We start from the raw sequence: 24,626 nt of genomic DNA, 5'->3' as shown, positions 1-24,626 counted from the left end.
CTGGCTGGCATGTGGTGCTGGGGATCGAACCGAGGTCCCTGTGCTTTGCCAAGCTTGTTTCAAGTAGGTGCTTTAGACCACTGAGCCATCTCTCCAGCCCCAAAAACTGAATTCTTGAGGGCTGGCCAAATAGCTCAGAGGATTAAAGTGCCTGCAAGCAGGGGCCAGGGGTTCGATCCCTGGGCCTGCCATGCCGGCCCTGCCCCCCGGGGCACACTGAGATGGCGATTGAGACTGGGCATGGTAGCGCAAACCTGTAATCCCAGCGCTTGGGAGGCTATAAACAGAATGTTCACTATGAATCCGATCTGTTAGTGAGACCCTGAACACACCATAGACCTTTCTCTAAAGTACAGAAAAAAGAAAGGAAGGAAGGAAGGAAGGAAGGAAGGAAGGAAGGAAGGAAGGAAGGAAGGAAGGAAGAAAGGAAGGAAGGAAACTGAATTCCAAAGCAGGTTATGAGGCACAGTTACAATAGTTGATACATTGTGTATTGTGGTCTTCCGAGTGGTTATTCAGAGTAAAAGATACATGCATGCTATCTTGTCTGTACAATGTTACCACAAGACTTACTTTTTTATGAACAAAGAGAAAATAGCTGTATAACAATCTTAACTATCTTGTATATACATTTTTTTTTCCTTTTTTTTCTTTCTTCATTTAAAAACTGTGATGGGGAAAGAGCAAATGAAGATAGCTTGCCTTTTATCACATTACATTTTTATCCACTCTTTGATGACAGTGTTGACTCCATGTCATCGCCATCGTGAGCAGTGCTGCAGTAAGCATTTGTGCACATCTCTGTGACATAGTGACTTAGTTTCCTTTGGGTACATGGCCAGTAGTGGGACTGCTGGGTCATATGTTAGTGCTATTTTCTTTTTTTTAAAAAAAGTATATTTAGTAGAGGGTCTTCAGGGTCTCACTACACAGATTGGACTCATCTCAGCATGCCCCATGAATGGACAATTTTCCATTTTTTGAGGAACCTCCAGACCATTTTTCTAGCTCCTCTAAGTCGCATTCTCACCAACAGGTTTAAAAGCTCCTATTTCTCTTCAACCTTGTCAATATTTGCTATTGTTTGTCTTTTTCACAATAGTATTATTTTGGGGGTGGGATGAGGTCACACATGGTTTATTGTCTTCTTGCCTTCTTGGTTGTATGTTTTATGTGCAGAACTTTTTGGTCCAGTTTGTATGTTTTTTCCCTTTATAGTTTATGCCATTGATTTGACCTCTAAACAGTCTTTGCTTAGTCTAGAAGGTAGACTCTGTTCCTTATTTTATTGTCACTTTGTTACAGTTTTATTCAGATTTATGACCCATTTTGTGTCTGAGGTCAGATCAACATCTAAATTTATCCTTTTATGTATGAATCTCCAATGACCCCACCAACATTTGTAGGAATAACCGTCTCTTTCACCACTGAATTTCCTTGGCCCAGTGCCTTTTATATTCTTTTTTATTTTCATTTAGAAAATGAACATCAAAATTTCTTTGTAGAACTAGCATGAACTCAAGAAACTTACAGCAACATCACTTTTTGCTTTGTCCCTCTCACTGTCCATCTGCTGTTATGGATCCAAAAGTGTGCATGAGTTTGATCTGAACAGCGTCTACTCAGTTTCTGATGGCTGGTGGACATCTCGCTGGCTCTGGCCTATTTTTCTGCTACTGAGAGAGACTTGTATCTTAGGAGAATTTGAAGCAACTTGTTCTTTATCTAACTTCAGTATATGAACAATAACACGCCCCAACATGAATGCAGGCCAGGCTCTTCTACCAATGAAGTTTTGCAGAAGGAAAAGTGTTTGTGATAGAGTTAATCACAGAGTTCCTTCTCTGTGTAGTCCCCACTTGCGTGGGCATTTCAGGAGCCTAAAGCCTGCTGGTTGCGAATGGGTCAGACACTGACATGATAAAGCAGTATCTGTGCAATATCTAGTCAAGCAAAAGTGTTTTCTTCATAGTTTTTTGTTCTTTAATAACCTTATTGAGTTGTTTCTTGAATGTCATTCATCTAGTGCAACTGTACAATTCAGTGACTTTTGGTATTGAACTTTCCAGTTGTGCAACTAGGACCGTAAATCAGTTTAGCGCATTTTCATCACCCCCTTAACGTTGATTTCTTGTGCTCATTGACTGCTAATTTTCATTTCTTCCCTCTTTCCCACTACTCCAGGCAAACACTAATGTGCCCCTACAAAAGGTATATCTTCTTTAGATATTTCCCACAAATGGAATCACAGCCTATGTGGTCTTTTAGGTCTGGTTCTTCTGACATGGCATAAAGTTTGTGACACTCATCTGTGTGCTCTCGTCTGTGTCTTCTCTTTGTGGTCACATAGCATTCCATTGTGTGCACACCATATTTTCGATGTGAATCTTTGGGGGGCGGTAACCAGGGATCGAACTCAGGACCTTGCACTTGCCAGGCAAGCACTTATTCCACCGAGCTATCTCCCCAGCCTCCTAGACACCATATTTTATCTTCCATTCAATAGTAGAAGATTCTTCACGTTTTTAGCTACTATGTATGTTTCTAAGAATATTCTTATACAGCACCCGTGGGATATATGTTTGGGTTTCTCTTGAATGTATAACTAAGAGTGGAATATCTAGACCTTGGTAGGCTTAACTTATCAAGAAATAAGGATGTCCAGGTTTGATTAGCCTATACACCTGATTTTTCAGACAGTAAAATCTACATGTTAAATTACTATGTTTCTTGTTTGAATTCCACAGATGCTGTTACATATTTTTCCAATTATAACAAATGATTAACGTTTAACTTTAGTTTCCAGTATTATGTATTTCTGTCTTTGCTTTCAAAAATGCTTCAAGAGGAAGTAAGTGGTAGCTTCATGCTGTTAACCCGGGATTCTGTTTGACGAAAATATAAATAGGGTCAATTTTCTCTGGAAAGAGTACTACTTTAGGAAAGCTAATCTGACCCATTGCGTCCCACAACTTCCTGACCACACAAAATATTTTATCCCTAGTCCACTAATACTGCACACTCTTCCTTCACGTATTTCCTGGAGACTCGTTTATGGTTTGTTTAGGCATCATATATGCAGTCGTCGGGCTGGCCCCTTGCCTGAAGATGTAGTCCTGTCTGTGCACCCTTAAGCATGACAATGAGAAGCACAGGGACTTACTTGATGTGGGCTATGGTGCTTAACCGTGTACACATTAGATTCTCAGAAATTTAAGTTGCCTGTTTACTTCAAAACAAGTGAGTTGATTTGACCAAACGGATATGAAGATGTCCTTTGATGAAAAGTAATATCAACTAAAACTTCTTTCAATGGGCATGTGTTATATCTGTAATAGATTTTGGAATTATCTATTTGGTCTGTAGAGAGTAGTTAGAGATTCTGATTGTCCATGTCTTTTAGAAATCACTGAAAAATTTTCAAAATTCCTTCCAGAACCCAAACCCATAAGCATATGTCTATGTGCACTGTTCCAGTTTGTGTCTAGTTGTCCCTCCAAAGCCTCAGGCAGTCATGGGGCAGACTTCTAGAGTTTGTGATTAACTCATGATCCACTGGGATTATGGGTGTGAGTGCTGCTGGGATTATGGGTGTGAGTGTGCTGGGATTATGGGTGTGAGAGCTGCATCCAGCCTGAGGCAGACAACCTGCTTCATAAGGGAGCCGGACTTGCTCTCTGTAGCCATTCTTGTTGCTACTCCTCCTTTTGCTCTTGCTCTTTGCTGCCCCCATGAAAGGTTACTCTCTGCCCTGTCCCGCTCTGTCTCAGAGCCAGCTGAGTATGGACTGAAGCCTCTACTAACTGTGAGCTAAATAAACCTTTCCTTCCTTCATTTCGGGTGTCAGGTATTTGTCGCAGCAATGAGAGAAAAGTGACTGGGACGTGCATATACACACGTGTGCACATGTGTACATAGGCTTGCACACACAGGTTTGCTCTACACTTGTGAACCCAGGAGAACACTGTGTGTTGCCATTTGATTTTAAGATCGGCTTATGAAGCCAGTTACTTCTGCCTCAGCTTTCCTTGTGTTTGAAACTGGATAAGTAATTTTCCAGGATAAATTATCATTGAGTCAAGCCACAGAAATGAACCAGTTAAGAGTTCAGAGGATAGGCGGGGGAGATGGCTCAGTGGAATAAGTGCTTCCCTTCAGGCAAGCGCCAGGGCCTGAGTTCAATCCTCAGTTCTGCACAAAAAGATTTCAGAGGAAATCTCTATAATTGTGCTTTACTCATAATTTTACTTTCTCAGAACACAGGCAGGGGTCACAGAGGTTGTGATCACTGTACTTATTCATGATATTCTCAAGACTTGTCCCAAGCAGTTTCCCTAGGCTCTCTGTGGGAACATTTACACTTGAGTTCCTCTATCTATGTCCATTCTAGCCTAGTAAGAAACTGGCCAAATCTATCTTATCAGGAACTAAAAGTTGACCAGGGTAGAGTGAAAAATTTAAATGTCAACCAACTAGACTGATCAACTTTTATTAACCAGATAAAATAATAAAAATAAGTATGGCATCATACAATTTGATTCTTATGTTTTAAATGCAAGAGGGTAAATATCTTTGCAGCTATTTTATGTAAGTGCTATGAAGTTCAGTTGATCATGAAGCAGACGTGAAACTCTCAGGAGAGGTGCTCTTCAAAGAACTGGGGAATGGATGCAAAACAATGCTTGCAATGTGCATATGTGCTCCTCCAGTGTTTGAAGGGATGAACAGGTGTAGAAGACAGAGAATGCTGGGAGTATGACAGAGGCCTGTAATTTTAGCACTTTGATTGGCTAGCATAGGAAGGTCACAAGTTGAAGTCCAGTTTGTCCAACTTAGTGATTTCCATCTGTAGGACTTGCCTCCCAAGAAGAAAATAAAATAGTTTTATTCTCTGAATCATTTTATGTGATTTTTTAAATAAAACTTCCAATAGATTTGAGATCAAAATGGTGACTCTTAACCCATCTATAAGGGGACTACATAGACTGTGGCCTTGGAAAGCAAATTTCGTGTTGTCCGGCACAGGCAGGGGCTGCATGGGGAGCTGAAGAACTCTTGGGCGTGGGCTGGGATCTGGCTCTGTTGGGCTCCTCCCTCATCTCTGACCTGAGTGGTCCACGGCTGTGTTTGAGCACTGTAGCTTCAGCAGGGCCAGCTCAGTGGAGGAGTGAGCGAAGCTTTCTGTGTTTAATTCAGCTTTGCCAGGTCTTCTCAATGTTTGGGTGAAACAGAAACTTAATATCTTAAGATGTAAATTGTTCATGTTTAAAATTTGAGAGCTGATGTGCCAGCCCCACCCTTGGGGCATGCTGAGATGGGGATTGAGTCTAGACATGATGGTGCATGCCTGTAATCCCACCTTTTGGGAGACTGAAAACAGGAGACTCACTACAAGTCCGATCTGTGTAGTGAGACCCTGTTAGACCCTGTAGACCCTGTACTAAATACAAAAATAAATAAATAAACAAACAAATAAATAAAATTTGAGAGCTAATTCCAAAAATCTAAAGGCACAAATACAGGTTATCACTTTTTAACCTGGCCCAGGAATTACTTCCTGGCAACTTGCTCCTACAACTAACTAATGCATTTTATGAAGCATGGAATGCAGTAACTTGTAGAAATGTGTTATTACATATCCTACGTGCATGTTGTACAAAGAACGACTTAGAGGCGCAGGTGATCCCCAGCCCGTTAGTCTTTGCCGTGTTGTCAGCTGCACCTGCAAGCGTCTCTCCCACAAGATTCTGCCACGGCAGTGATGTGAAGATTGCTGTAATGATGAGTGAGAAGCTGGCAGGGCGACGCGGAGAGACCAGGCAGCCATCCCTTCGATGTGTAAACGCTGGCTGGGGATTTCTGCTGCTGTGCTACGGAGGAAGGCCATAGGAAGTGCTGTCACTCCCTAGAAACGATTTTTCTAAATGTGTTTTAGTTGCTTAAATGCAATGAAGCCTACAACTCAATTCATTAACAAGGTCAAATTAGAAAAAGAATATAAATCTCCACATTAGCTCACACCAAGCAACTCTGACTGATCATGTTTACTATAGATGAAGTATCTAAGGCATGAAATAATTGTTAATGATTATTTCAATTCATTGTCTAAGTTCTCAGATTAAATAAAAATTCAGCTGACATGGGCTAGGGTTAGATTTCAGTGGCATAGCACCAGCCTGTCAAGTACAAGGTCCTGAGTTCAAGTTCTAGTACCACCAAAAAAAAAAGAAAAAAATCCCACAACACAATTCAGCTGATAAATCTCCTATTCTTTTTTCTTTTTTGTATTTTAGGGAAAGGTCTACGGGGTGTTCAGGGTTTCACTACTAGATCGGACTCTAGTGATTCTCCTGTTTACTGCCTCCCAAGTGCTGGGATTATGGGTGCCCGCCACCATGCCCAGTGTCAACCACCATCTCAGCGTGCCCTGGGGGCAGGGCTGGCACGGCAGGCCTGGGGATCATACCCCTAACCCCTGTGCCTGCTTGTAGGCGCTTTAATCTGCTGAGCTATTTGGCTGGCCCTATAAATCTCCCACACTTTCTGAGACCATCTTATGATACCCAGCCGAGTGTAATATAGTAGCGGCTCTCTGTCTCGTGGTTCAACTTTCACAAACTCATTGTTTCACAGATTTTCAAAAAATATTATCTGAATTATTTATCGCAGATTATTTGCTATATCACGGGATTTTGCAGTACCATTCTGTATATGCATGTTGTTAAAATTACATAGATTTATGAGTTTAGAAAATGGTTAATAACATTAAAAGTTTTTTAAAAGTGTGGGAAATGTTTATAAGAGTGTGAGAAGGGTTTATAAAGCCTTAAAATATATATAAATACTAAAATAAATATAACGTCACTCCTTTGCTGATTTTCACTTATCATGGAGGTGTCTGGAATGTAACCTCCAGGATAAGTGAGGGCCCCCCAATAATATGAATAGCAAAACGGTTCCCTGGTTCTCTGGGCCTGCCATGCCAGCCGCACCCCCAGGGCGTGCTGAGATGGCATTTGAGACTGGGCTTGGGGGCACATGCCTGTAATCCCAGCTCTTGGGAGGCTTTAAACAGGAGGATCACTACAAGTCCAGTCTAGTAGTGAGACCCTGGACATCCTGTAGACCCTTCTCTAAAATACAAAAAGTAATAATAATAGGTCTTGTGGCCTTCGCTTTTTTTAAAGCAAGATGGTCTTGCTTTAATAACAGTTTCTTAATGATAATTTAGCAGCCCACCTAACAACCCTTACCTGGCTCCAGAAAAAGGGTTTCTTTAATAATCAGAGAGTTACTTGTCTTAAAAACTATCTGACCAGTAGCCATGAGCTCCTGGGGCCCCCAAAAAAGCTTGGAGAATAACGACATCAGCTCTTTCTCCGGATCCAGGAAATATTTTGACCGTACAACTTGAACTAAAAATTGGAAGGCAGGCAATTAGTGGGCCCAGACCTGAGTGAATTATTTTCACAAAGATTTCATAAGCCCCGGTTATTATGGCTTCCTCGCAGCTCCACTTCTGAGTCGACAGCAAGCACATCCCACTAACGAGAAACTCTGCTGTTTTTCTTCCCTCTGATATTGTATGACCCTCCTAGTTCTCCAAAGTCAAGCTCAACATTTACCTTTCAAGTTTCTGCTCTCCCTTTCATTATTATGCCAGTCATGCAGAGCAGGTTCCATTCTAAAGATGCTAAGAACTGTTGGTAAGTACTGTAATATGCTGTGAGAAGAGCAGGGGTATTTAAAGTAATTATTGACACCAAGGGAAAAAGGACACTACACACAAGCCATTTGGTCCTACAAAGAGCCCCGACTTTCTCTTTGTCATTCTGCAAAATTTACTTGTTAATTTCTATAAAACACTAAACTCATGCATCTGTAGTCATTCTGACGATCGCTGAAGATACCCGCTTTCACATAAGGAGAAAAGGATGAGGCATCCCCAACATCAGAAAATCCACCGGATTGTTTTAATCAAAGAAAATTAATAAGGAACCTCAGATTAGCTATTTGAATTTGGCATTGGGTCAAAGGCTTTAAAGTAAAAAAAATAAGAGCTTTTTTCCCCCAGATTTTGAAAATTCTTTTTAATTAGACATTTACTGGAAATAAGAAAGTAAGTTGGGCTGACTCATAACTCAGAAAACAGGACCAGAGTTGGGGTCCCTGCACTGGGAAGAACTGCAGAATGCCTGGCTGGTCTCTGCACCTCTGACACGTACCTTTGTGACCATCTTCAGAAGCAGGCTACCATCCCCTTCTGGAAACAAATTCCAGATTTGAATTTTTCATCCATTTCTTTCCCTCTGTGTTCCAAGGGTATTTCTGGAGAAGGTGGACTAAGACTGACTTTTGTTTCCTTTCTTCTCCATTCTGTTCCTTGCCCAGTCCTGGCATTCTTAGCTCTCAGGAGAGGCTTAGGAAGCCTAACTCTTAAATAACAATTAAGAAGTTTCTGGGTACAGTTTCCTTTGAATCTGTCTTTGTATTTCAACTCTGACTTAAGAGTCTTATGAAAATTAGAGTTTTCCTCTTCTGCCTAAGAAAACTATAGAAAAGGGAGAACAACCAAAATATACTAGAGTTAAGGGTAGATTTGACAGACTTAAGTTTAGAGCTTTGATCCAGGGGAACACTGGGGATGTACATATCACCTCTTCCCAAAAAGCAAGCAATAAAAGCTAAGGTCAAATGGCAGTAATACTTTAAAAATGGCTAATCTAGGCTCTCTAAGAAGCTTAAAAGGTAGATCAATTTTATTACAGTTTAACTCATCTCACACGTTGGGTGCTAATTGAACTCTCACTTGTATTAAAAGAAGGCTCTGCAAATTAGAACTAAAATGTGAGATTTTCAAACAATTTACTTAAAGTTTCATTTCATTATAAAATATTTTCTACAGTCCAAACATTGGCAAAGGCAAGGAAAAAATAAAGGCAACGAAAATATATTGATTTTTATTTTTCTTGTGTTAGATAACTGTCTTTAACTCTACTGGACTTTTAAATCTCTTCTATTTTTTTTTAAACTAGGACAAAGAAGGTATTTTATAAGTAGGGACCAAATCTATTCACCTGCTATCTTTTCAATCTCCATGGTGAAAACTATTTGATACCTGTATCAGTTAGTAATGCTGCATAACAAATCCTCCTAAAACTTAGTGGCTTACCCAGCAATCAGGCATTTGTCTCATAAATCTGTGGTCCACTACTTGGGCAATTTTCTTCAAAGCTGAGTTCAGGCTTGCATCTGGGGCCAGCTAACAATCACCTGTGAGGGTCAGTTTCTGCCATTGGGTTGGCACTTGGCCAGCGCAGTGGGTGCAGCTGTGCCACATGAATCTTCCATCAAGGAAGCTGCCGTAGACAAGGTGCCAGATGCCAGGAGGTTTCTCAGAGACAGCAGAAGTCTGTCAAATGTCTGGCTCTCCTCAGAGTTACCTTGCCATCTCTACCACATTTTATTGGTAAAGGAGGTCACAGGGTGGCCCAGGGTAAAAGCATATAAAGCAAACAGGGCCTTTTGATGAGCTTATTACAAGTCCTCGTGCACTTGCAGGAAGGGAAAGATACGGGCCGGTTTTGTAAACAGTTTACTATGGAAAGCCTCAGTCACTCAGAAAAGTCTTCAGTCTAACATAGAAGAGACACGGCTTGAGGTCAAAGGTTAGGTTTCTTTACACCTGTATCTTCCAGAGTATCTTTTGGTATCTCTTGCTGAATTACGCTATGTGGAAAGTGACTTCGATCTCAGCAGAATGATCACAGTTGCTCATGGCAAAGGCAAGGGGAGGCATCCAGGGCTCTGCCGAGTGGGCTTCTGCTGAGGAGCCCCTTGGCTGACAGATGAGAACACGCTGGGCTGCAGCAGCTTAGGGACGAGTCTCGGTCGGGGACCTGAACGTCAGGCAGGAAGGGAGAGGCACAGACAGGAGTATCTGCGGGACCAGTGGCAGGAGAGAAGCCGGGAGAGAGGAGCCAGTGAACAGGACCCGTTACAGCAGACAGGCCATCAAAAACTGTTGGAGCCGGGCGTCCTTTACAGAACCGTTTTGAGACTGAGAATCTTAATTGATGTTACTGTTAAATATAGTTACATGAAAGTCAAGAAAAACATAAAACAAATAACAGCATGTACTATATTTTACTTATATACATTTCAGGTCGTGCTTTTTTTTTTTTCCTCTATAGCTTTTTTGTTTGAAAAAGTTACGAGATCTTTATTTCCCTAGCTTTAAGTGTTTATTGGGACCACTTATCCACTTCTTATAATGCCTCCAAAACAAATTTATGTAAGAAATAAGGCTGGAGTACGCATTTCTTCTTTGAGCTGATACTGAAGGAGCACCGACTTCAGGCCAGGTATGTTTCTCTGAGCAGAGGTTACGATAGGCTGATCCTGGGGTTCGTGTCTAGGACACTCACTTTCCAGATGGAGGAGACGAAATAAATACATGGGTCAGAGGATGAGGAGATCGGGACAGAGACACGGCAGGCTTAGGAAGACAAGCCTGTGGCAGAAGCGATCTGGGAAAGTGCGTGTGGTCTCACGTAGGGTAGGGTGGTGCGGCCTCTCTGCTCAGGTCCCCGGAGAAGGCCACAGTTGGGCCTTGCACACATCCAAGGAAAGTGCCAACAGGCAGTGGAAGCTGCAGCCCACAGAGCCCAACTCCTGAGCAAGCTCGACGTGGCAGTCGTCCACAGAGCCAGCCGCGCCACATTCTGCCCCTAGGAGCTTTAGGAAAAAACGTCCGGGCTAAACCTCAGAATCTTTCATAAAGCCTGGTCAAGTCTTTGTAAAATGTTAGTAGCATCAGTGCAGTGTGGAGTCCAGGTCTTGTGTCAATAGAACATTTCTGTGACCCTTGGCAAGATGGAAAACACTGGAAGTTTAGTGCAGAAGAACAGTGTGGACTGATGGACCTCGCTCACACCCACATCCTCCTCCAGCCCCGAGTTCAGGCCCTTGTGTGTAGCTGGGGACCCCATCTCATGGTCTCAGAGTGAGCATGCACTGGTGCTCCCCAGCTGGAGCTCTGCACCCGCCCTGTTGGTCATCTGCCAGTGTTAGTGGTAAGCATCAAGGTTATCACTGGAAGGAGACAGGACACCCAGGGACAAGAGTCCCAACCGCCCCCCCCCCACGCACCTGCCCACACCCGACAGCAACAGAGCTCCTATGTCTTTCAGCTTTCCTCCAGTCTTCAGAGAGATGTTTCAGGCTCTCCCTTCCTGTGGTTCCTTAAAGTCATGAGTGCAGGTTGATGCTGAGCACCAGCGAGCATGTGTGTCACTTTGCTGTCCCTGTGTTGAAAATGGACACCATTTAATCCACGTGACGTGGTGCTCCAAACTCCTGCAGTTCTGCTTAGGTAGCTCCGAAACAATAAAGTGCTATTTGTGAGATTATACTTTTCTTCCTTTGGAGTTAGTTGCTCAAAGAAAAGCTTTGAAATGGGGAGAGCTGCATTGTAGTTCTACCAGTTATTAGCCACGTGCATTTAAAGTGCAGTTCTTTCAAAGTGCAGAGCACATATTTAACACTCAGTTTTAAAATCATAGGTGGTAGTGTAGCTCTGGTTGGCTTAGTCTGCATCCCAGTGGACCCCTCTTTAATTTTATCAACAGAGGAGACCTAGGCATACATATGGTATCTTTCAGTAGCATCTTAGGCAAGTTCTTCTCTGTCCTTTATGTTGAAATGATGAAAACACAAAGATGCTACCTGTTAAGATGGGGATCAAACTGAAATGGAGAAAGAAAGGCAATCTCAAAACATTCTTAGAACACAAACAAGCTACTTATATACTTGCTGAACAAGCATAATCTTTGGCAAAATTCTCTAACTTCTGGCCTTTACATGGGTGAAAAGAACAGCAGCCTCATTTGGACAAGCTGTGGTTTGGAATTCAAAGAATTAAGGGGGCTGGGGAGACAGCTCAGTAGAATAAGCACTTCCCTGGCAAGCCCAAGGGCCTGAGTTCAATCCCCGGTTCTGCCAAAAAAAAACAAAAACAAAAACAAATATATGTAGCTTAAAGAATTAAGAACTGGACAAGAAATGACTCCCATGTATTTATCTGGAGAATGATCTGAAATGCCTTCTCTACCAATAAAGACAAAAATCTGTAATTTTGTTCCTGCCTCCCAAACTGCTTGTAGTAGATGGAGACGGGCAGGTCGGCTGGAGCAGATCAACAGTGTTACTGTTACACGAAGGGGCTGACAGTATTTTTACCCTTATAAATCTTTCATCTTTATCACAGAAGTCCATGTATAATGTTATCATAGAAGTTTGAAGCATAGAAGTCTGAATTCCTCCTGGAATATGAAAAATGATTAAATATTTATCAAAAAATTTAATGTGATACTACAGGTTCTAGAATCCTCAAGGCACCTTAGAGGCAATTGAAATCAAACCTTTTTTTAAGAGCTTGATTTGAGTTTAACAACTTGGGTGATATTTAAATCAAAGTAAAATAGAAAACACCTTGTAGAAAAGCATGCCCTAGTTTCAGCATTTGTTCTTCATGAACTCAGAGGTCTCTTTTTAGCATTGCCTGTGGGGTAGCGGGGTAGCTTCCCAGCACCTGAGCGGGCCCCAAGCTTTGCAGCGTCGCTGCCATCCCATCTCCACAGCCACCCTGCCCGCTCCCTGCAGCAGCAGCTCACCAACTCTGCATGCTCGGTCCTCAAACCCTTTGTCCTGCTGCTTATTCAATTTTATTTCTGCTGAAATTCAGCATGCTCTTTTTTTTATGAGCAGAATATATTTACTGAGAGAAGGAAAGCTCCTGTCCAAGAGAGGGACAGGAGGGGACCTGAGCGGGTAGTTCCCCAGGAAGCTGTCTCTTCCAGGGACTTTTATAGTGTAAAACCATGTGGGGTTAAAGTAGAGAGAATGGGAACTCACTGAGGTGGGCAGGAGTCAGCATGCTTTTGAGAGGTGGATTATTTTCTCTGATTCTGCAGATTCAGAACCATATTTCCTGTTCTTACTCTCTTTCCTCTTCATTGATTGCCCTGAGTTAGCTAAAAGGCTAGCTAGCGGCAGGCTTTCTATCATAAGCAGCTCTTAAGGAGGCGAGCAAAATATTCCTCAAACATATTGTTAGTCATAGTTGCTTATCATACAGTTATATATATATATATATATAGTATACATAGATGTGTATGCATAGTATGGATCACATATAATATATATAGTATGCATTTATGTATGCATATAGTATGGATTGCATATTATATATAGTACATCTACATATAGTATGCAATATATATTATACATTCATGGATATGCAAGAAACTCAACAAATGGGATATGCGAAGACCAGAAAAATGTTCTTAGAACTACACCATACTTGCCCCCATAACTTCTGCATGTCATTCTTTTATCCCATGGCAATTCAGACAGCAGCTTCTGTGTGTGTTTCTGAGCTGTGACAGTCTAAGAATGACACTCTTTCCTTAAAATCCATCACTAATACTAATTGGTGCTGAGTGACACAAATCCAAACTTTATTCCCTGTCCCTCAAGCTCTGACTTAGAGCACCAGCTCATCTCATGTCCCCCTTCTCCTGTGTCATTCTGGGGTGCTTTTTAATCCTTCTCCCTTATCTTCATTGTCCTCCGGTGACTGCGCATCTGCCAGGTTGAAGGCAGCGGCTACCTCATCCAGGACGGGATCCCGAGCCAGCACCAGCCTCTGTCTCAAGCCCTCAGGAGGATTAAACATTGTCTTCTGTGGTCTTGTAGACAGCAGTGACAAAGAGCAGGGCAATGTGGGTCAGAATCTGATTCCATTGCGCACAGACCTGTGGGAGCTGCAGTTCAGGGGTCACCTACTGAGTTTCGCCAAAAACCAATGGCTGGGCCCCATCTCCAGAGTTCCTGCCTCAGCAGGCCTGGCTTGGGTCTTAATGATTGGTTTTCTTCCAGTTTTCTGTTGTTTATACATTATCATTGCTTTCCTCTTGTTGTATAAATTGTAGGCTACACAGACCATGCAGAGCAAGTTAGGAACTCCTTAAAGAGCAGAGCTGGTTTTAGTACAGTTGTGGCATGCATACCTTGTGAAATGTATTAGGGCTTCCCAAATATACATACAGTGGAATGAATTCAATATGCAATTCATCAATACATTCATTCAATACATATTTATCAAAATGAATATAGTGCTTCCTAAAGGTAGCCCCTACCTGGAATATTCTAGTTTCTCTAATGTAACTCTCCATGTTCTTGGTATTTGGGGAATCATTTCTGCTGATTGGTCCCTTAGTCACTTGTGGTTATGCTGAGTCAGTCTCCAGTTTTCACCTCTAAGAATATACAAGCAGTGTAGGGAATTTCTTTTTGAAAAGAACTAGAAATGAGTGACCACATGGACTACTCATTTGTCTCTGTGGTTTCAGTTTCATACCAAGTGAGAACAGTTGCAACTATTCATCCTGCTACCGTCTGGGCCTGAACATGCACTTTCCTTTAACACTGGATGTGGGCTTCAAATTACAATGGGAAGCCTTCAATTTTCAATTGTTTGCAAATTCATGAAACCCCCTCTTTTTATTTTATTTTATTATTTTTTTATCTTTTTCTGCAAAGCTTTATTGCAGAGGGGCTCAGTCCTTCTTGGCGGCTGCCTTCCTCATGACAGCAGGCACATTGCTCAGCTCCTCACACTTCCTCTTGGCATGGATGTGCATCCTTACCCTTTTCTTGATGAACTTGAGGGCGCATTTGTCCTTGGAGACCTTGAGCAGCTCCATGTTGTGCAGCTTGTAGCAGGCGAAGCTGCACACCTCCCAGAACATGTCCCACACAAACTTGGTGTGATTGGTGAGGCGTCCACAATGGCGGCTGTGCCTCTGTTTGCTCACATTCTTAGTCACTTTGTGGCCCTTGTTGAGGCCCATGGCCATGGGATAGCAGAGGGCCATGGCTGGGGAAAGCAGAGAGGAGGGCTACTGTTCTTCAATGACTGCTGTGGTGGAACCAAAGCCCCCTCTGTTTAGAAGCCATTCCTGCCCTTAGTTTAAAACTCTACCCATCCTATCTTTCCCTTTAGAGCATCCTAGCTTCTATACTAATTAGTTCAAATCCTCTTTCCACCATCTGCCACATGGCCATTATTAATCTCACATAGGCTTCTCTTCTGCAGAATGGGAAGTATGGTGCTTACCAGCTCATGCTGTGATTATTTGTTGTTTTGTATCTCCTGCTAAATTAGGTCTGTTGGTGGGAGCTGTGGGGTCTAATTGAATGCTGAGTTTCCAAGTCAATATCTGGCCTACAGTAGATATTCATACACTTGGATAATTAGTGTTTACCCAGTGACACCACTCTGATTATATTGGTGGGGGAAATGAAGCTGATTATAACGACTATGTACTGCTGGTCTATGAAACAGTTTGGCACTAGATAGTATTCTGTGAATTACTATGTGCATGTTTGAATTTTTTTTAAGTCACTATATATCACAAGGCCATGTGACCAGCTCAGTGCACCCTGGGGGGGGGGCAGCATGGCATGTAGTGCCGGGATCAAACCAGTCCCTGGCGCTTGCCTAAGCAGGCACTTAGTCCACTGAGCTATCTCGCTGGCCTGTGCGTTTTAATTTTAATTAGGAACAGCCAATAAAATGTAAGAGATTTTAAATAACAATCTGTTCTCCACTTGTCTTCAAAAAGCCCACATTCCTGCCTCACATCAGTGGTGGAGTGGCCCCTAAGCCACCTGCACCCGAAGCCTCTAGTTTCTTGACATCCCCCACACTCCCTATTGCATTGCATATGCATGAGGTGTGACCAAAGTCTATGGTGTATACATTTTTAAAAGGTTATTATAGTAAAAAACACCCTGTCATGAGTCTCTCTCAAACTGCTCCCTCTCACTTCAAACACACTCACCACATTGTTCATGCCCTGTTCTAAAGTAGAGCTAGAAATTCTCTTTCCTGTCTTATAAGGTGTCATCAAAACCACAGTGAACCTTGCTGTGTCCCTCAATAGAAAGGGACATTGGCAAAACATTCATATATTCTCATCCATGTCATGCACCTGACCTGACACCACACAACTTTTGTCTCTTTTCCTACATCAAAATGGCCATGGAGAGTAATTTTTTCTAATGGATTCAGGATATTGAGCAGCCAGGATAGTGTACCTTAGGAACCAAAATTGTTCAGAAAGTGGCAAGAACAGAGAGATAAATGTGTTCAAACTGAGCGGGAATATTGGAGGGAGTTTAACAACAATGTGTCTTTTACAACGATACAATTTTTTAAATGTAGGCATTCATTATAGCTTTACTCACACCTTCTGTATATCATGTTTGTGAGATTCTTTAAATTCTACATAAATCCACTGATAATTTGTCTTTAGACGCTTTTAGCGATGTAACTCCAATACACAACACTTTAGTGATACAAAATCCTAACAGCCATTTGCTTTCATCCTAACTATAGAACATTTGTTTTACCAATCTATATGTTGTCTGTGTGTTTCTGCATTTTCACAGATTTCTTGCATTTCAAATTAATTAGATAATTGGCAGCTACATTCTCAGTTTAAAGTAAAAGCATATCTAAATCTATCTAGTTTGAGTATTTTTCCTTCTTTATGATTATTGAACTAACCTTTGTCTGGCCTTTGTCTTATGAGATTAGGACACTTAAAGACATAAAATTAAATTAAAATTATAGTTATGACCACAGTTATCATGTACCAAACTGTTTTCATTTTCATCCTGTTTCAGTTGTCATTAAAAAGAAGAGGAAGCAAAGATTTGCCAAAATCAGAAAAAAAGGCTCAACAGACTCCCACTGAGGTAAGTGGAAAGATTTGAACTACTACATCAAGCAACTCTAAATGTGTGTTATAATTAGCTACTTGTAGGAGTCGAAATAATGTCCAAATAGACTTCTGCAAAACAATCAAGTTATGCATATCAATTATGCAGCGATACAGATGCTATAAAATATTTAATAATTTCATATAAAGCCAGCACTTCCATCCCTACTGTAATTGCTTTTACATTGCAGGCACATAGCAACGTGCCATCAGTACATGGTATGCTGCTTTACTTGCAAACTGTACCCAGAGTGCTACTCTGTTCTTTCCCAGCAAATAAGGTCCATAGAACAGCTTCTCCTGTCGCACAGGGTGAATAAAGAAGGGAACGTTGTAGAAAGGTAACAGACAGAGCCTTGTGAGGTCTTTAGAAGCCATATCAAAACAATTAAATTAATAAATGAAAAATTTCCATACCGGTGCAAGACATTGTATCTTGCAATCAAGTCTGAATATGGATTGTTGCGTCCTGTCACTTATGAACGTGTGCCCTGTGTATCCAGAAACCTCTCGTATCTGTAGGGGGTAGAAGTAACACCTACTCAAAAGGTGGGTATGGCTAGGCCGTTGAGGTGCTCGCGCTGTGTAGCGCTCCACCACTTCCGCTGCGCAACAGCAGCTGGCGGGAGGGGCGGGACTTCCGTCTGCCCTGATGGCCCTCTTCCTCTCGGAGGCTCTGGGCCATACCTAGGAAAACCTTTTGCAGAAACTCATTCCCTTCTTACCTCTCCTGCTTCCTTGCTAGAAGGCATCTCAGATGCAGGGGCTGAGCGCTGAATGAGAAAGGAATTTTTATTCCCATTTTAAAAGTGAGGAGCGCTGTGGGTGCAGCTGACTGGTAGAGCATTTACCTATCATGTGTAGATAGACCCTGGATTCCATCACGAGCACCACCAGAAGAAAACATAAAATGGGGAAATCAAAGTCCACAGAGACTAGATAGCCAATTAGCCCAAGCACATACACAAAGATAATCATCCTTTGGAAATACATCTTCGGCATGATAATGTACTTCTCTGAAAGCTCTCAGGGGAAGAATGGACTGCTGTTTCTTATTTAGGCTTTGAGGGCTATCATATGAACACATGAGAGTGCTTCTGTAGGGTCTACTCTGTTATCTTTTCAGCAGGTGGAACTAACTCCCTCCTGTACAGACTGATAAAAGGCAGTACAAACAGTAGCTACCAGGGTTTCACTGCAGGGCCAATCCTGGGCCAATCTTCCTTGTTCAACAGACTTGCAAACAATTCCCTTTTGAATAATGATGGAGGCAAGATGCTTTTCTGGTTGGCAGAAAGATGATAGAGACATTCTTAGTCCTTAGTTTTAAGAAAGAACCAAATTTAAATTTCACCTTTTCTCTCCCCTCTTACTCACTGGGTAACCTTGGATGCGTCACTGAAAACCTTTAAACTGAGCATTTCAGCAATGATTTATCTGGTGATTGTGAATACTAACTTCGATCACTAGTAAAGAACTTTATGTCTTCTATCTCAGAGCAGGTGCTCAGGAAGCAGCAGGGACTGCCTAGGGTCCATGTGTCCGCAAGGTAGCGAGAGCTCACGCTGAGTACAGTAGGGGAAATTCGACTACATAAAGAATGAACCAGAATCATTGTTGAGATGGCCACCAGCCAGTTGTCTGCAGTTACAGCATAGAAGCCCCTCTGTTTAGTGGGGATGGAAGTGTTTTCTGCTTGTTTCTTTCCCTTTTTGTTTCCAGGATGTTATAGTGCACTAATCTTTAGGAATGCAAGAGATTTGAAGAAAATACATAATATCTACTTCGTGTGCAGTTTCCACTTGATTAGAAAAAATAAATTACTTCTACAGGTGGCCTGATTGTGTCATTTCCATAAAAATGATCTTTTTCCCTCTTCCTGCCCAAATGAGGAGGACAACGAAGACCTGAAATGCCAGCTGCAGTTCGTCAAAGAAGAAGCCGCTTTGATGAGGAAGAAGATGGCCAAGATTGACAAGGAGAAGGACAGGTTTGAGCACGAGCTCCAGAAGTACAGGTCCTTTTACGGGGACCTGGACAGCCCACTGCCCAAGGGAGAGGCAGGGGGCCCTCCCAGCACCCGGGAGGCCGAGCTCAAGCTGCGGCTGCGGCTGGTGGAGGAGGAGGCCAACATCCTGGGCCGCAAGATCGTGGAGCTGGAGGTGGAGAACCGCGGCCTGAAGGCGGAGCTGGACGATCTGCGCGGCGACGACTTCAGCAACGGCGCGGCCAACCCGCTGATGCGCGAGCAGAGCGAGTCGCTGTCGGAGCTGCGGCAGCACCTGCAGCTGGTGGAGGACGAGACGGAGCTGCTGCGCCGGAACGTGGCCGACCTAGAGGAGCAGAACAAGCGCATCACGGCGGAGCTCACCAAGTACAAGTACAAGTCCTCCTCCGCGGGCGCGGGCCATGACAGCGGCGCGCGGCACCACGACAACGCCAAGAGCGAAGCGCTGCAGGAGGAGCTCAAGGCCGCACGCCTGCAGATCAACGAGCTGAGCGGCAAGGTCATGCAGCTGCAGTACGAGAACCGCGTGCTCATGTCCAACATGCAGCGCTACGACCTGGCCTCGCACCTGGGCATCCGCGGCAGCCCACGCGACAGCGACGCGGAGAGCGACGCGGGCAAGAAGGAGAGCGACGAGGACGCGCGCCCGCCGCACCGCAAGCGCGAGGGCCCGATCGGCGGCGAGAGCGAGCCCGAGGAGGCGCGGCACGCGCGCTGCCTGACGCCCACGCGCGCCCTGCACCCCGCGCCCGCGCCCTGGCCGCGGGGCCTGTGCGAGCGCCAGCACCTCAAGGACATCCGCTCGGAGGCCGAGCGCCTGGGCAAGACCATCGACCGGCTCATCGCCGACACCAGCACCATCATCACCGAGGCGCGCATCTATGTGGCCAACGGGGACCTGTTCGGCCTCCTGGACGAGGAGGACGACGGCAGCCGCATCCGCGAGCACGAGCTGCTCTACCGCATCAACGCGCAGATGAAGGCCTTCCGCAAGGAGCTGCAGACCTTCATCGACCGCCTTGAGGTGCCCAAGGCCAGCGACGACCGCGGCGCGGAGGAGCCCATATCCGTGAGTCAGGTACAGCTCTGCCTGGCGCGCCTGGCCGTGCGTGGTGAGGCTGGAGCTGTGGTGCCCGTGGGCGTCTCCGGCCCGACCCTGTCCCGAGCCCTGTGGCGGGGGAAGCCCAGGGCAGAGCTCCAGGAGCCCTGCAAGGCCCCTTTGGGCCTCAGGTTGCTGAGCCCCAGCCCCCAATGGCCACCTCCCCCCCACACACACTTCCTTGAAAGGACAGAGGGAACACTGGCACCCGCCATTGTATTGTGCAAGTGAATGGATTTTAAGGTACCATTTCATACGGGCAATGTTTCTCAGCATTACTCAGTATCTGGGTATTGTTCTGTGAGAGATCTTGCTGCCAGAAGGTCCTAAGTAGGAAGCTTGACTCACACATCTCAGATCCACATGGGAAAACTCCTATTCCAAATGCTGATTTGAGGCTTAGAAGTTATTGAGTTTAAGATTAAATACATATGTACACTGAATAGTCAACATTACTGGATAACTACCGAGCCACTAGTGCCCTACCACAAGACACAGGGACACCTCCGCTGTCCCTACATGGAAATAACACAGCATTGTTTCTACTTAGTCCTGTCTGTCCCTTCTACAGTGAAGAGCTCAGGGCCGGTGCAGGACTGTTCTGCCACAGCTTTAAGGCCCTACTGAGCAAGGGATGTGGGAATATCGATTCCATAGCAGGGAAAACCAGTCTTTTTCCTCCATCCTCATTTGTAGAGGCACCGGAACCATGGGACTGAGCTGCCTTGGCCAGGTCAGGTGGCCACGGGAAGATGAGTGCGTTTGCTCATTAACCACGTAGAATAGAATTTGCGAAGCAGAGCAGGCAGCGCCATCCCTCTGGCAAGCCTGGTGTCCCGTATCCGGTGGACAACCCGCGGAAGTACAGCAGCGTGCATGGCTTCTGAGACGCGCCACGCACTGACGGCTGGAGCAGCCGGGGGAGAAGCATGACGTTAGATTCGTTGCCTGCCCGTCACAGCTAGCAAAACAGTCGCAGCCCTGCCGCTTGTTTATCTTGCACGTTGCTACGCTTTGCTGCGATGGGGGGAATTTTTATCATGAAACTTGGGTTTTCAAATGTTAAGATTTACTTTTTTTCTCTTTTATTACATCAGATATGTCATCTTTTATTTCCTGGTTTCATATTTTTTAAGACTTGAGCATGCGGTTTTTCAATTATATTCTCGGAGGGAAAATAGAAATTGAAGTGAGAGAAAGCTGTATGCATAAATAATCATTTAGGATTGGTACATACAGATTTAAGGGGGGGATTCTCTATCTTGAGTGTGTACTTTGATTATTTAGGTTGATTTAAATGTAGGTGTTAGAAACTGTTTTTAACTATCCTTTTTGTCTTTGCCTTTACTCCCCAGATGTTCCAGCCTATCATTTTACTTATCCTCATCCTTGTATTATTTTCCTCACTTTCTTACACAACAATATTTAAGCTCGTCTTCCTTTTTACACTGTTTTTTGTACTGTAAGTCACTCCTCACTTACCATTCATTGTAGCATTTTCAGTTTGTTTATTTTGTTCACCCTTCAAGACAAGAAGTAAAAGAAGTATAATTTCTGTAATAACCAATGCTGTAAAAACACTGAAGACTGCTTCGTTCTGTAAAAAGACAAAACTCAGCTTACCACTACCAAATTCAGTAAGAAGCTCAAGCATGAAAATATTTCAGGTAAGAAAAATGTTTTTTTAAATAAATCACTCTAAGCTTTCCCTCTTGCTTTTATAATTTGATCTGTACTCTTCTTCATAAATAATTAAACTGACAGAATGACTGTAAACATGGATTATTAAATCTCTAATAATTATTTCATAGTAATTAACAATCATGATTGTTCAAAGCTGATCACTCATAAATTCATCATATTTTCACAAATCACATAAATTCATTAAGCAGCTTGGCTTTATAAATGTATGCATGGATTTTTTAAAAACACCTTTGCTATAAATTATGCAGATTTATGAAGTACATTACTAATGAATCAGGACAACAAGATAATTTTGACACCCAAAACCTATCTGTGGAAAATATGAGGAATAGATGAAATGTGGGTCTTATGAGAACTAAGTAATGTGCTTTAAGCCAACGTGTCTGTCTGCAGCGATGAGATCATGAGTCTACGTAGATTAGGCCTTAATTCATTGAGAGAACAACTTCCCCATCCTGTTGTGTTTGACCAGCTCCCGACAAAACCCGGCATTTCTGCATGTACTTATTTCACTGGAGACTTACGTTGCTGATAAAACTTGCTGCCTGCACTTCCACGCCCTAATAGATTGCACGCAGCGTTGCTGCTTTCTCAGTAAGAAGCAAGGCAGAGACAGGGACGTGAAGCATCACAAGTGCAGACAAGAATCTGCATCCTCCAGAATTCCAGTAAGTCAGAAGGCAAGGCCAGAAGTTCCGGAGGGAGTCACTCTATGAACAAGTGCTTGCACAGGCGAACAGAAGCACCCTTTCTCCACAGGCCCAGCATGGCCTGAATAGACTCCTAGCACGCACAGATTGGTAGATTACCCAGTGGAAATCTGGAATGCATTTGTGTCACCCCAGACTCGGCACGGCCAGCACTGGTTGGCAACCTGAACTTGGAAGCACTCACAGGATGGCTGGTAGAAGCAAAGTCTGGAAGAAGTGAAAGGTCTTGGTCTCCGCGGTGACAAAAATGAGCTCTGCCACAAAAGCGGGACTAATCATAGGGCCTTTTGGATCCTAGGAGTTTAACTTGCAGAGGACTACGGTTTATCTGGAGCTTCTCCCCTACAGATCCATTTTGCTCCGGTATTCTTTTTAAAATCCACAATAGTCAGAATGCTCAATTTAAAATAACTGCTTGTACTCTCCGTGACATATGTGTGGGGTTGGAGAATGTTTTGCTTTGTTTTGTTTTTTGTTGTAATTTTGTACTTGATTTCTTGGGAGTTTTGCAGAAGCAGGAAGAAAGCCTGCGTCTAGAGCAGTTAGTGAGCAGCTGGAATCTGTTCATAAATACTTTCAGCTTCTCGCGCTAGGAAGTCAAGAAACTAGAATTTAGGTAGAACTTCATGACAAAAAGAAATGAGATAAATACTATGTTTGGCCAATTCTATTACAGACAAGTCTACATTTTTAATAATTGCATCTTAGAGATATTAACCACCTTAGGAACCAAAATCTGCTGGGTGCATCTCCAAGCCACCGTTTCAAAGAAACTGAAACAAATACTTGGGGGCTGAAGTGTCTCTAAAGGGCCGTGACATTTGGAAGCGGGTGCCCTTAGCCAAGCAGAGGCTCTCAGCCATCTCCGGAGCCCCGGGGGATGCTGGGAAAGACTGCAGTACATCACCACAGCAGGTTCTGTCACACAGAGACAAGAGTCAGAACTTCACGCTCCCCACAACTCCATGGCACAGAGAATTCTGGCTTTGAGCAAACAGAGTGGACTCATTCACTGCTGAAGTTTGGTGTACAGTCATTGTGTGTGACTTTAACCAATGGGCTGTGAGATTTTAGATTTCTTTATCATGATAATTACCAAGAATGAAATATCTAGTAGTTTTCAACCCTTCTGGTACATCAAATTGCCTAGGATGTTTTTAGAATTGGGACCTTACTCCATGCTATGTGGAATTGAATGGGTGGACTTAGGCATTTATGTTCTCTAAAGCTTCACAAAATCAATGCTGTAAATATCTGAATTTATCCAAAATATATATACATACTGTGAATGTGTGTAGCAGAGATTACAGTGAACTGTAACACTAGGGTGTAGGAATATAAGATGGAATGTAGGAATATAAGTTCAAGTTGACCTTAATGGCTGGCAGCTCAGAGGATGGCTGAGTCCCCAGTGAAACATTTCCATTCAGTGTCCTGTAATCTTTACCAGAAGACTTGTAATGCCAAGCAGTTTTATTTCCACGTGTTAGAAAATGATCCTCTCATTAATACCGGTTTTTAGAATCAACAAAATTAGAGGAGACACGTAAGAATAGTGTCAGAAAGGACAATCAAGATGAACAGTGGCACACTGTGTGCACTCAGAGATACTAGCCCAAGAGCACCGCAACTAACAGCCTCAAGAGGACTGCAGGACAAACTAATGCGCTATACAGGAAAGCCTCTAGGAAATCTTAGGAGGCACCATACACACATGGGGAGGGGGTCCAAATACCCCCAGCGACGACACCACCTGAATGAGGCAGGAGGCAGTCTGGGCTGGAATAACCAAACTCCAGCTTTGTCTTTAAAGCTCCTTTCAGCAACTATGTTGTCCACCTAAGCCCATGTGGAGGAATTTCATGTCCTGAAACCAACGCAGCTTCCACATGGTGACCTCCCTAAGATACTGGGGAGTGGAAAGTAGGCTAAAAGAGGGCTTCCTTTCTTGCTGTTCAGACTCTGGGGCATCTGGAATCCCTCTGAGAGCCTCTATGAACTTACGGAGGCAAACCTACTCTCATGTTGAGTTCTGGGAAGGAAGCGTTTTCCGTCTCTTCAAGCTGGCTTCCAGGAGCTGTTGAGCATGCACGCACACCCGCCTCCTGCTGGAGTCAGCACCAGGGCACAGGCTGCCGGAGGGTCTGATGGCCTTTTCCTAGCTGTCTTCTCCCTGTGGTTCCAGGCTGCCCTGTGGACACCCAGCAGGTAGAGCGCACCTTTCCCTCACAGCACAGGATCTAGACTTGACAAGG

At 43.7% G+C, this 24,626-nt stretch overlaps 1 protein-coding gene across 1 annotated transcript in view; it reads left to right on the top strand.

Moving 5' to 3' along the window:
• The window catches only part of Soga3 (SOGA family member 3), a 40,640-nt gene extending 19,031 nt beyond the window's left edge, over positions 1-21,609 (top strand). The window contains exons 4-6 of the mRNA XM_023714231.1: positions 16,756-16,827; positions 18,743-19,936; positions 21,313-21,609. Coding sequence (XP_023569999.1) covers positions 16,756-16,827; positions 18,743-19,936; positions 21,313-21,423 — 1,377 coding nt within the window. The 3' untranslated portion in view covers positions 21,424-21,609. The remainder of the gene's footprint in view (positions 1-16,755; positions 16,828-18,742; positions 19,937-21,312) is intronic.
• The last annotated feature ends 3,017 nt before the right edge of the window (positions 21,610-24,626 follow it).

This window comes from Octodon degus, unplaced genomic scaffold (genome assembly GCF_000260255.1).
Source record: "Octodon degus isolate 3935 unplaced genomic scaffold, OctDeg1.0 scaffold00034, whole genome shotgun sequence".
NCBI lineage: Eukaryota > Metazoa > Chordata > Mammalia > Rodentia > Octodontidae > Octodon > Octodon degus.
The sequence above is the reverse complement of the archived record's forward strand: the minus strand, read 5'-3'. Positions and strand labels throughout refer to the sequence as shown.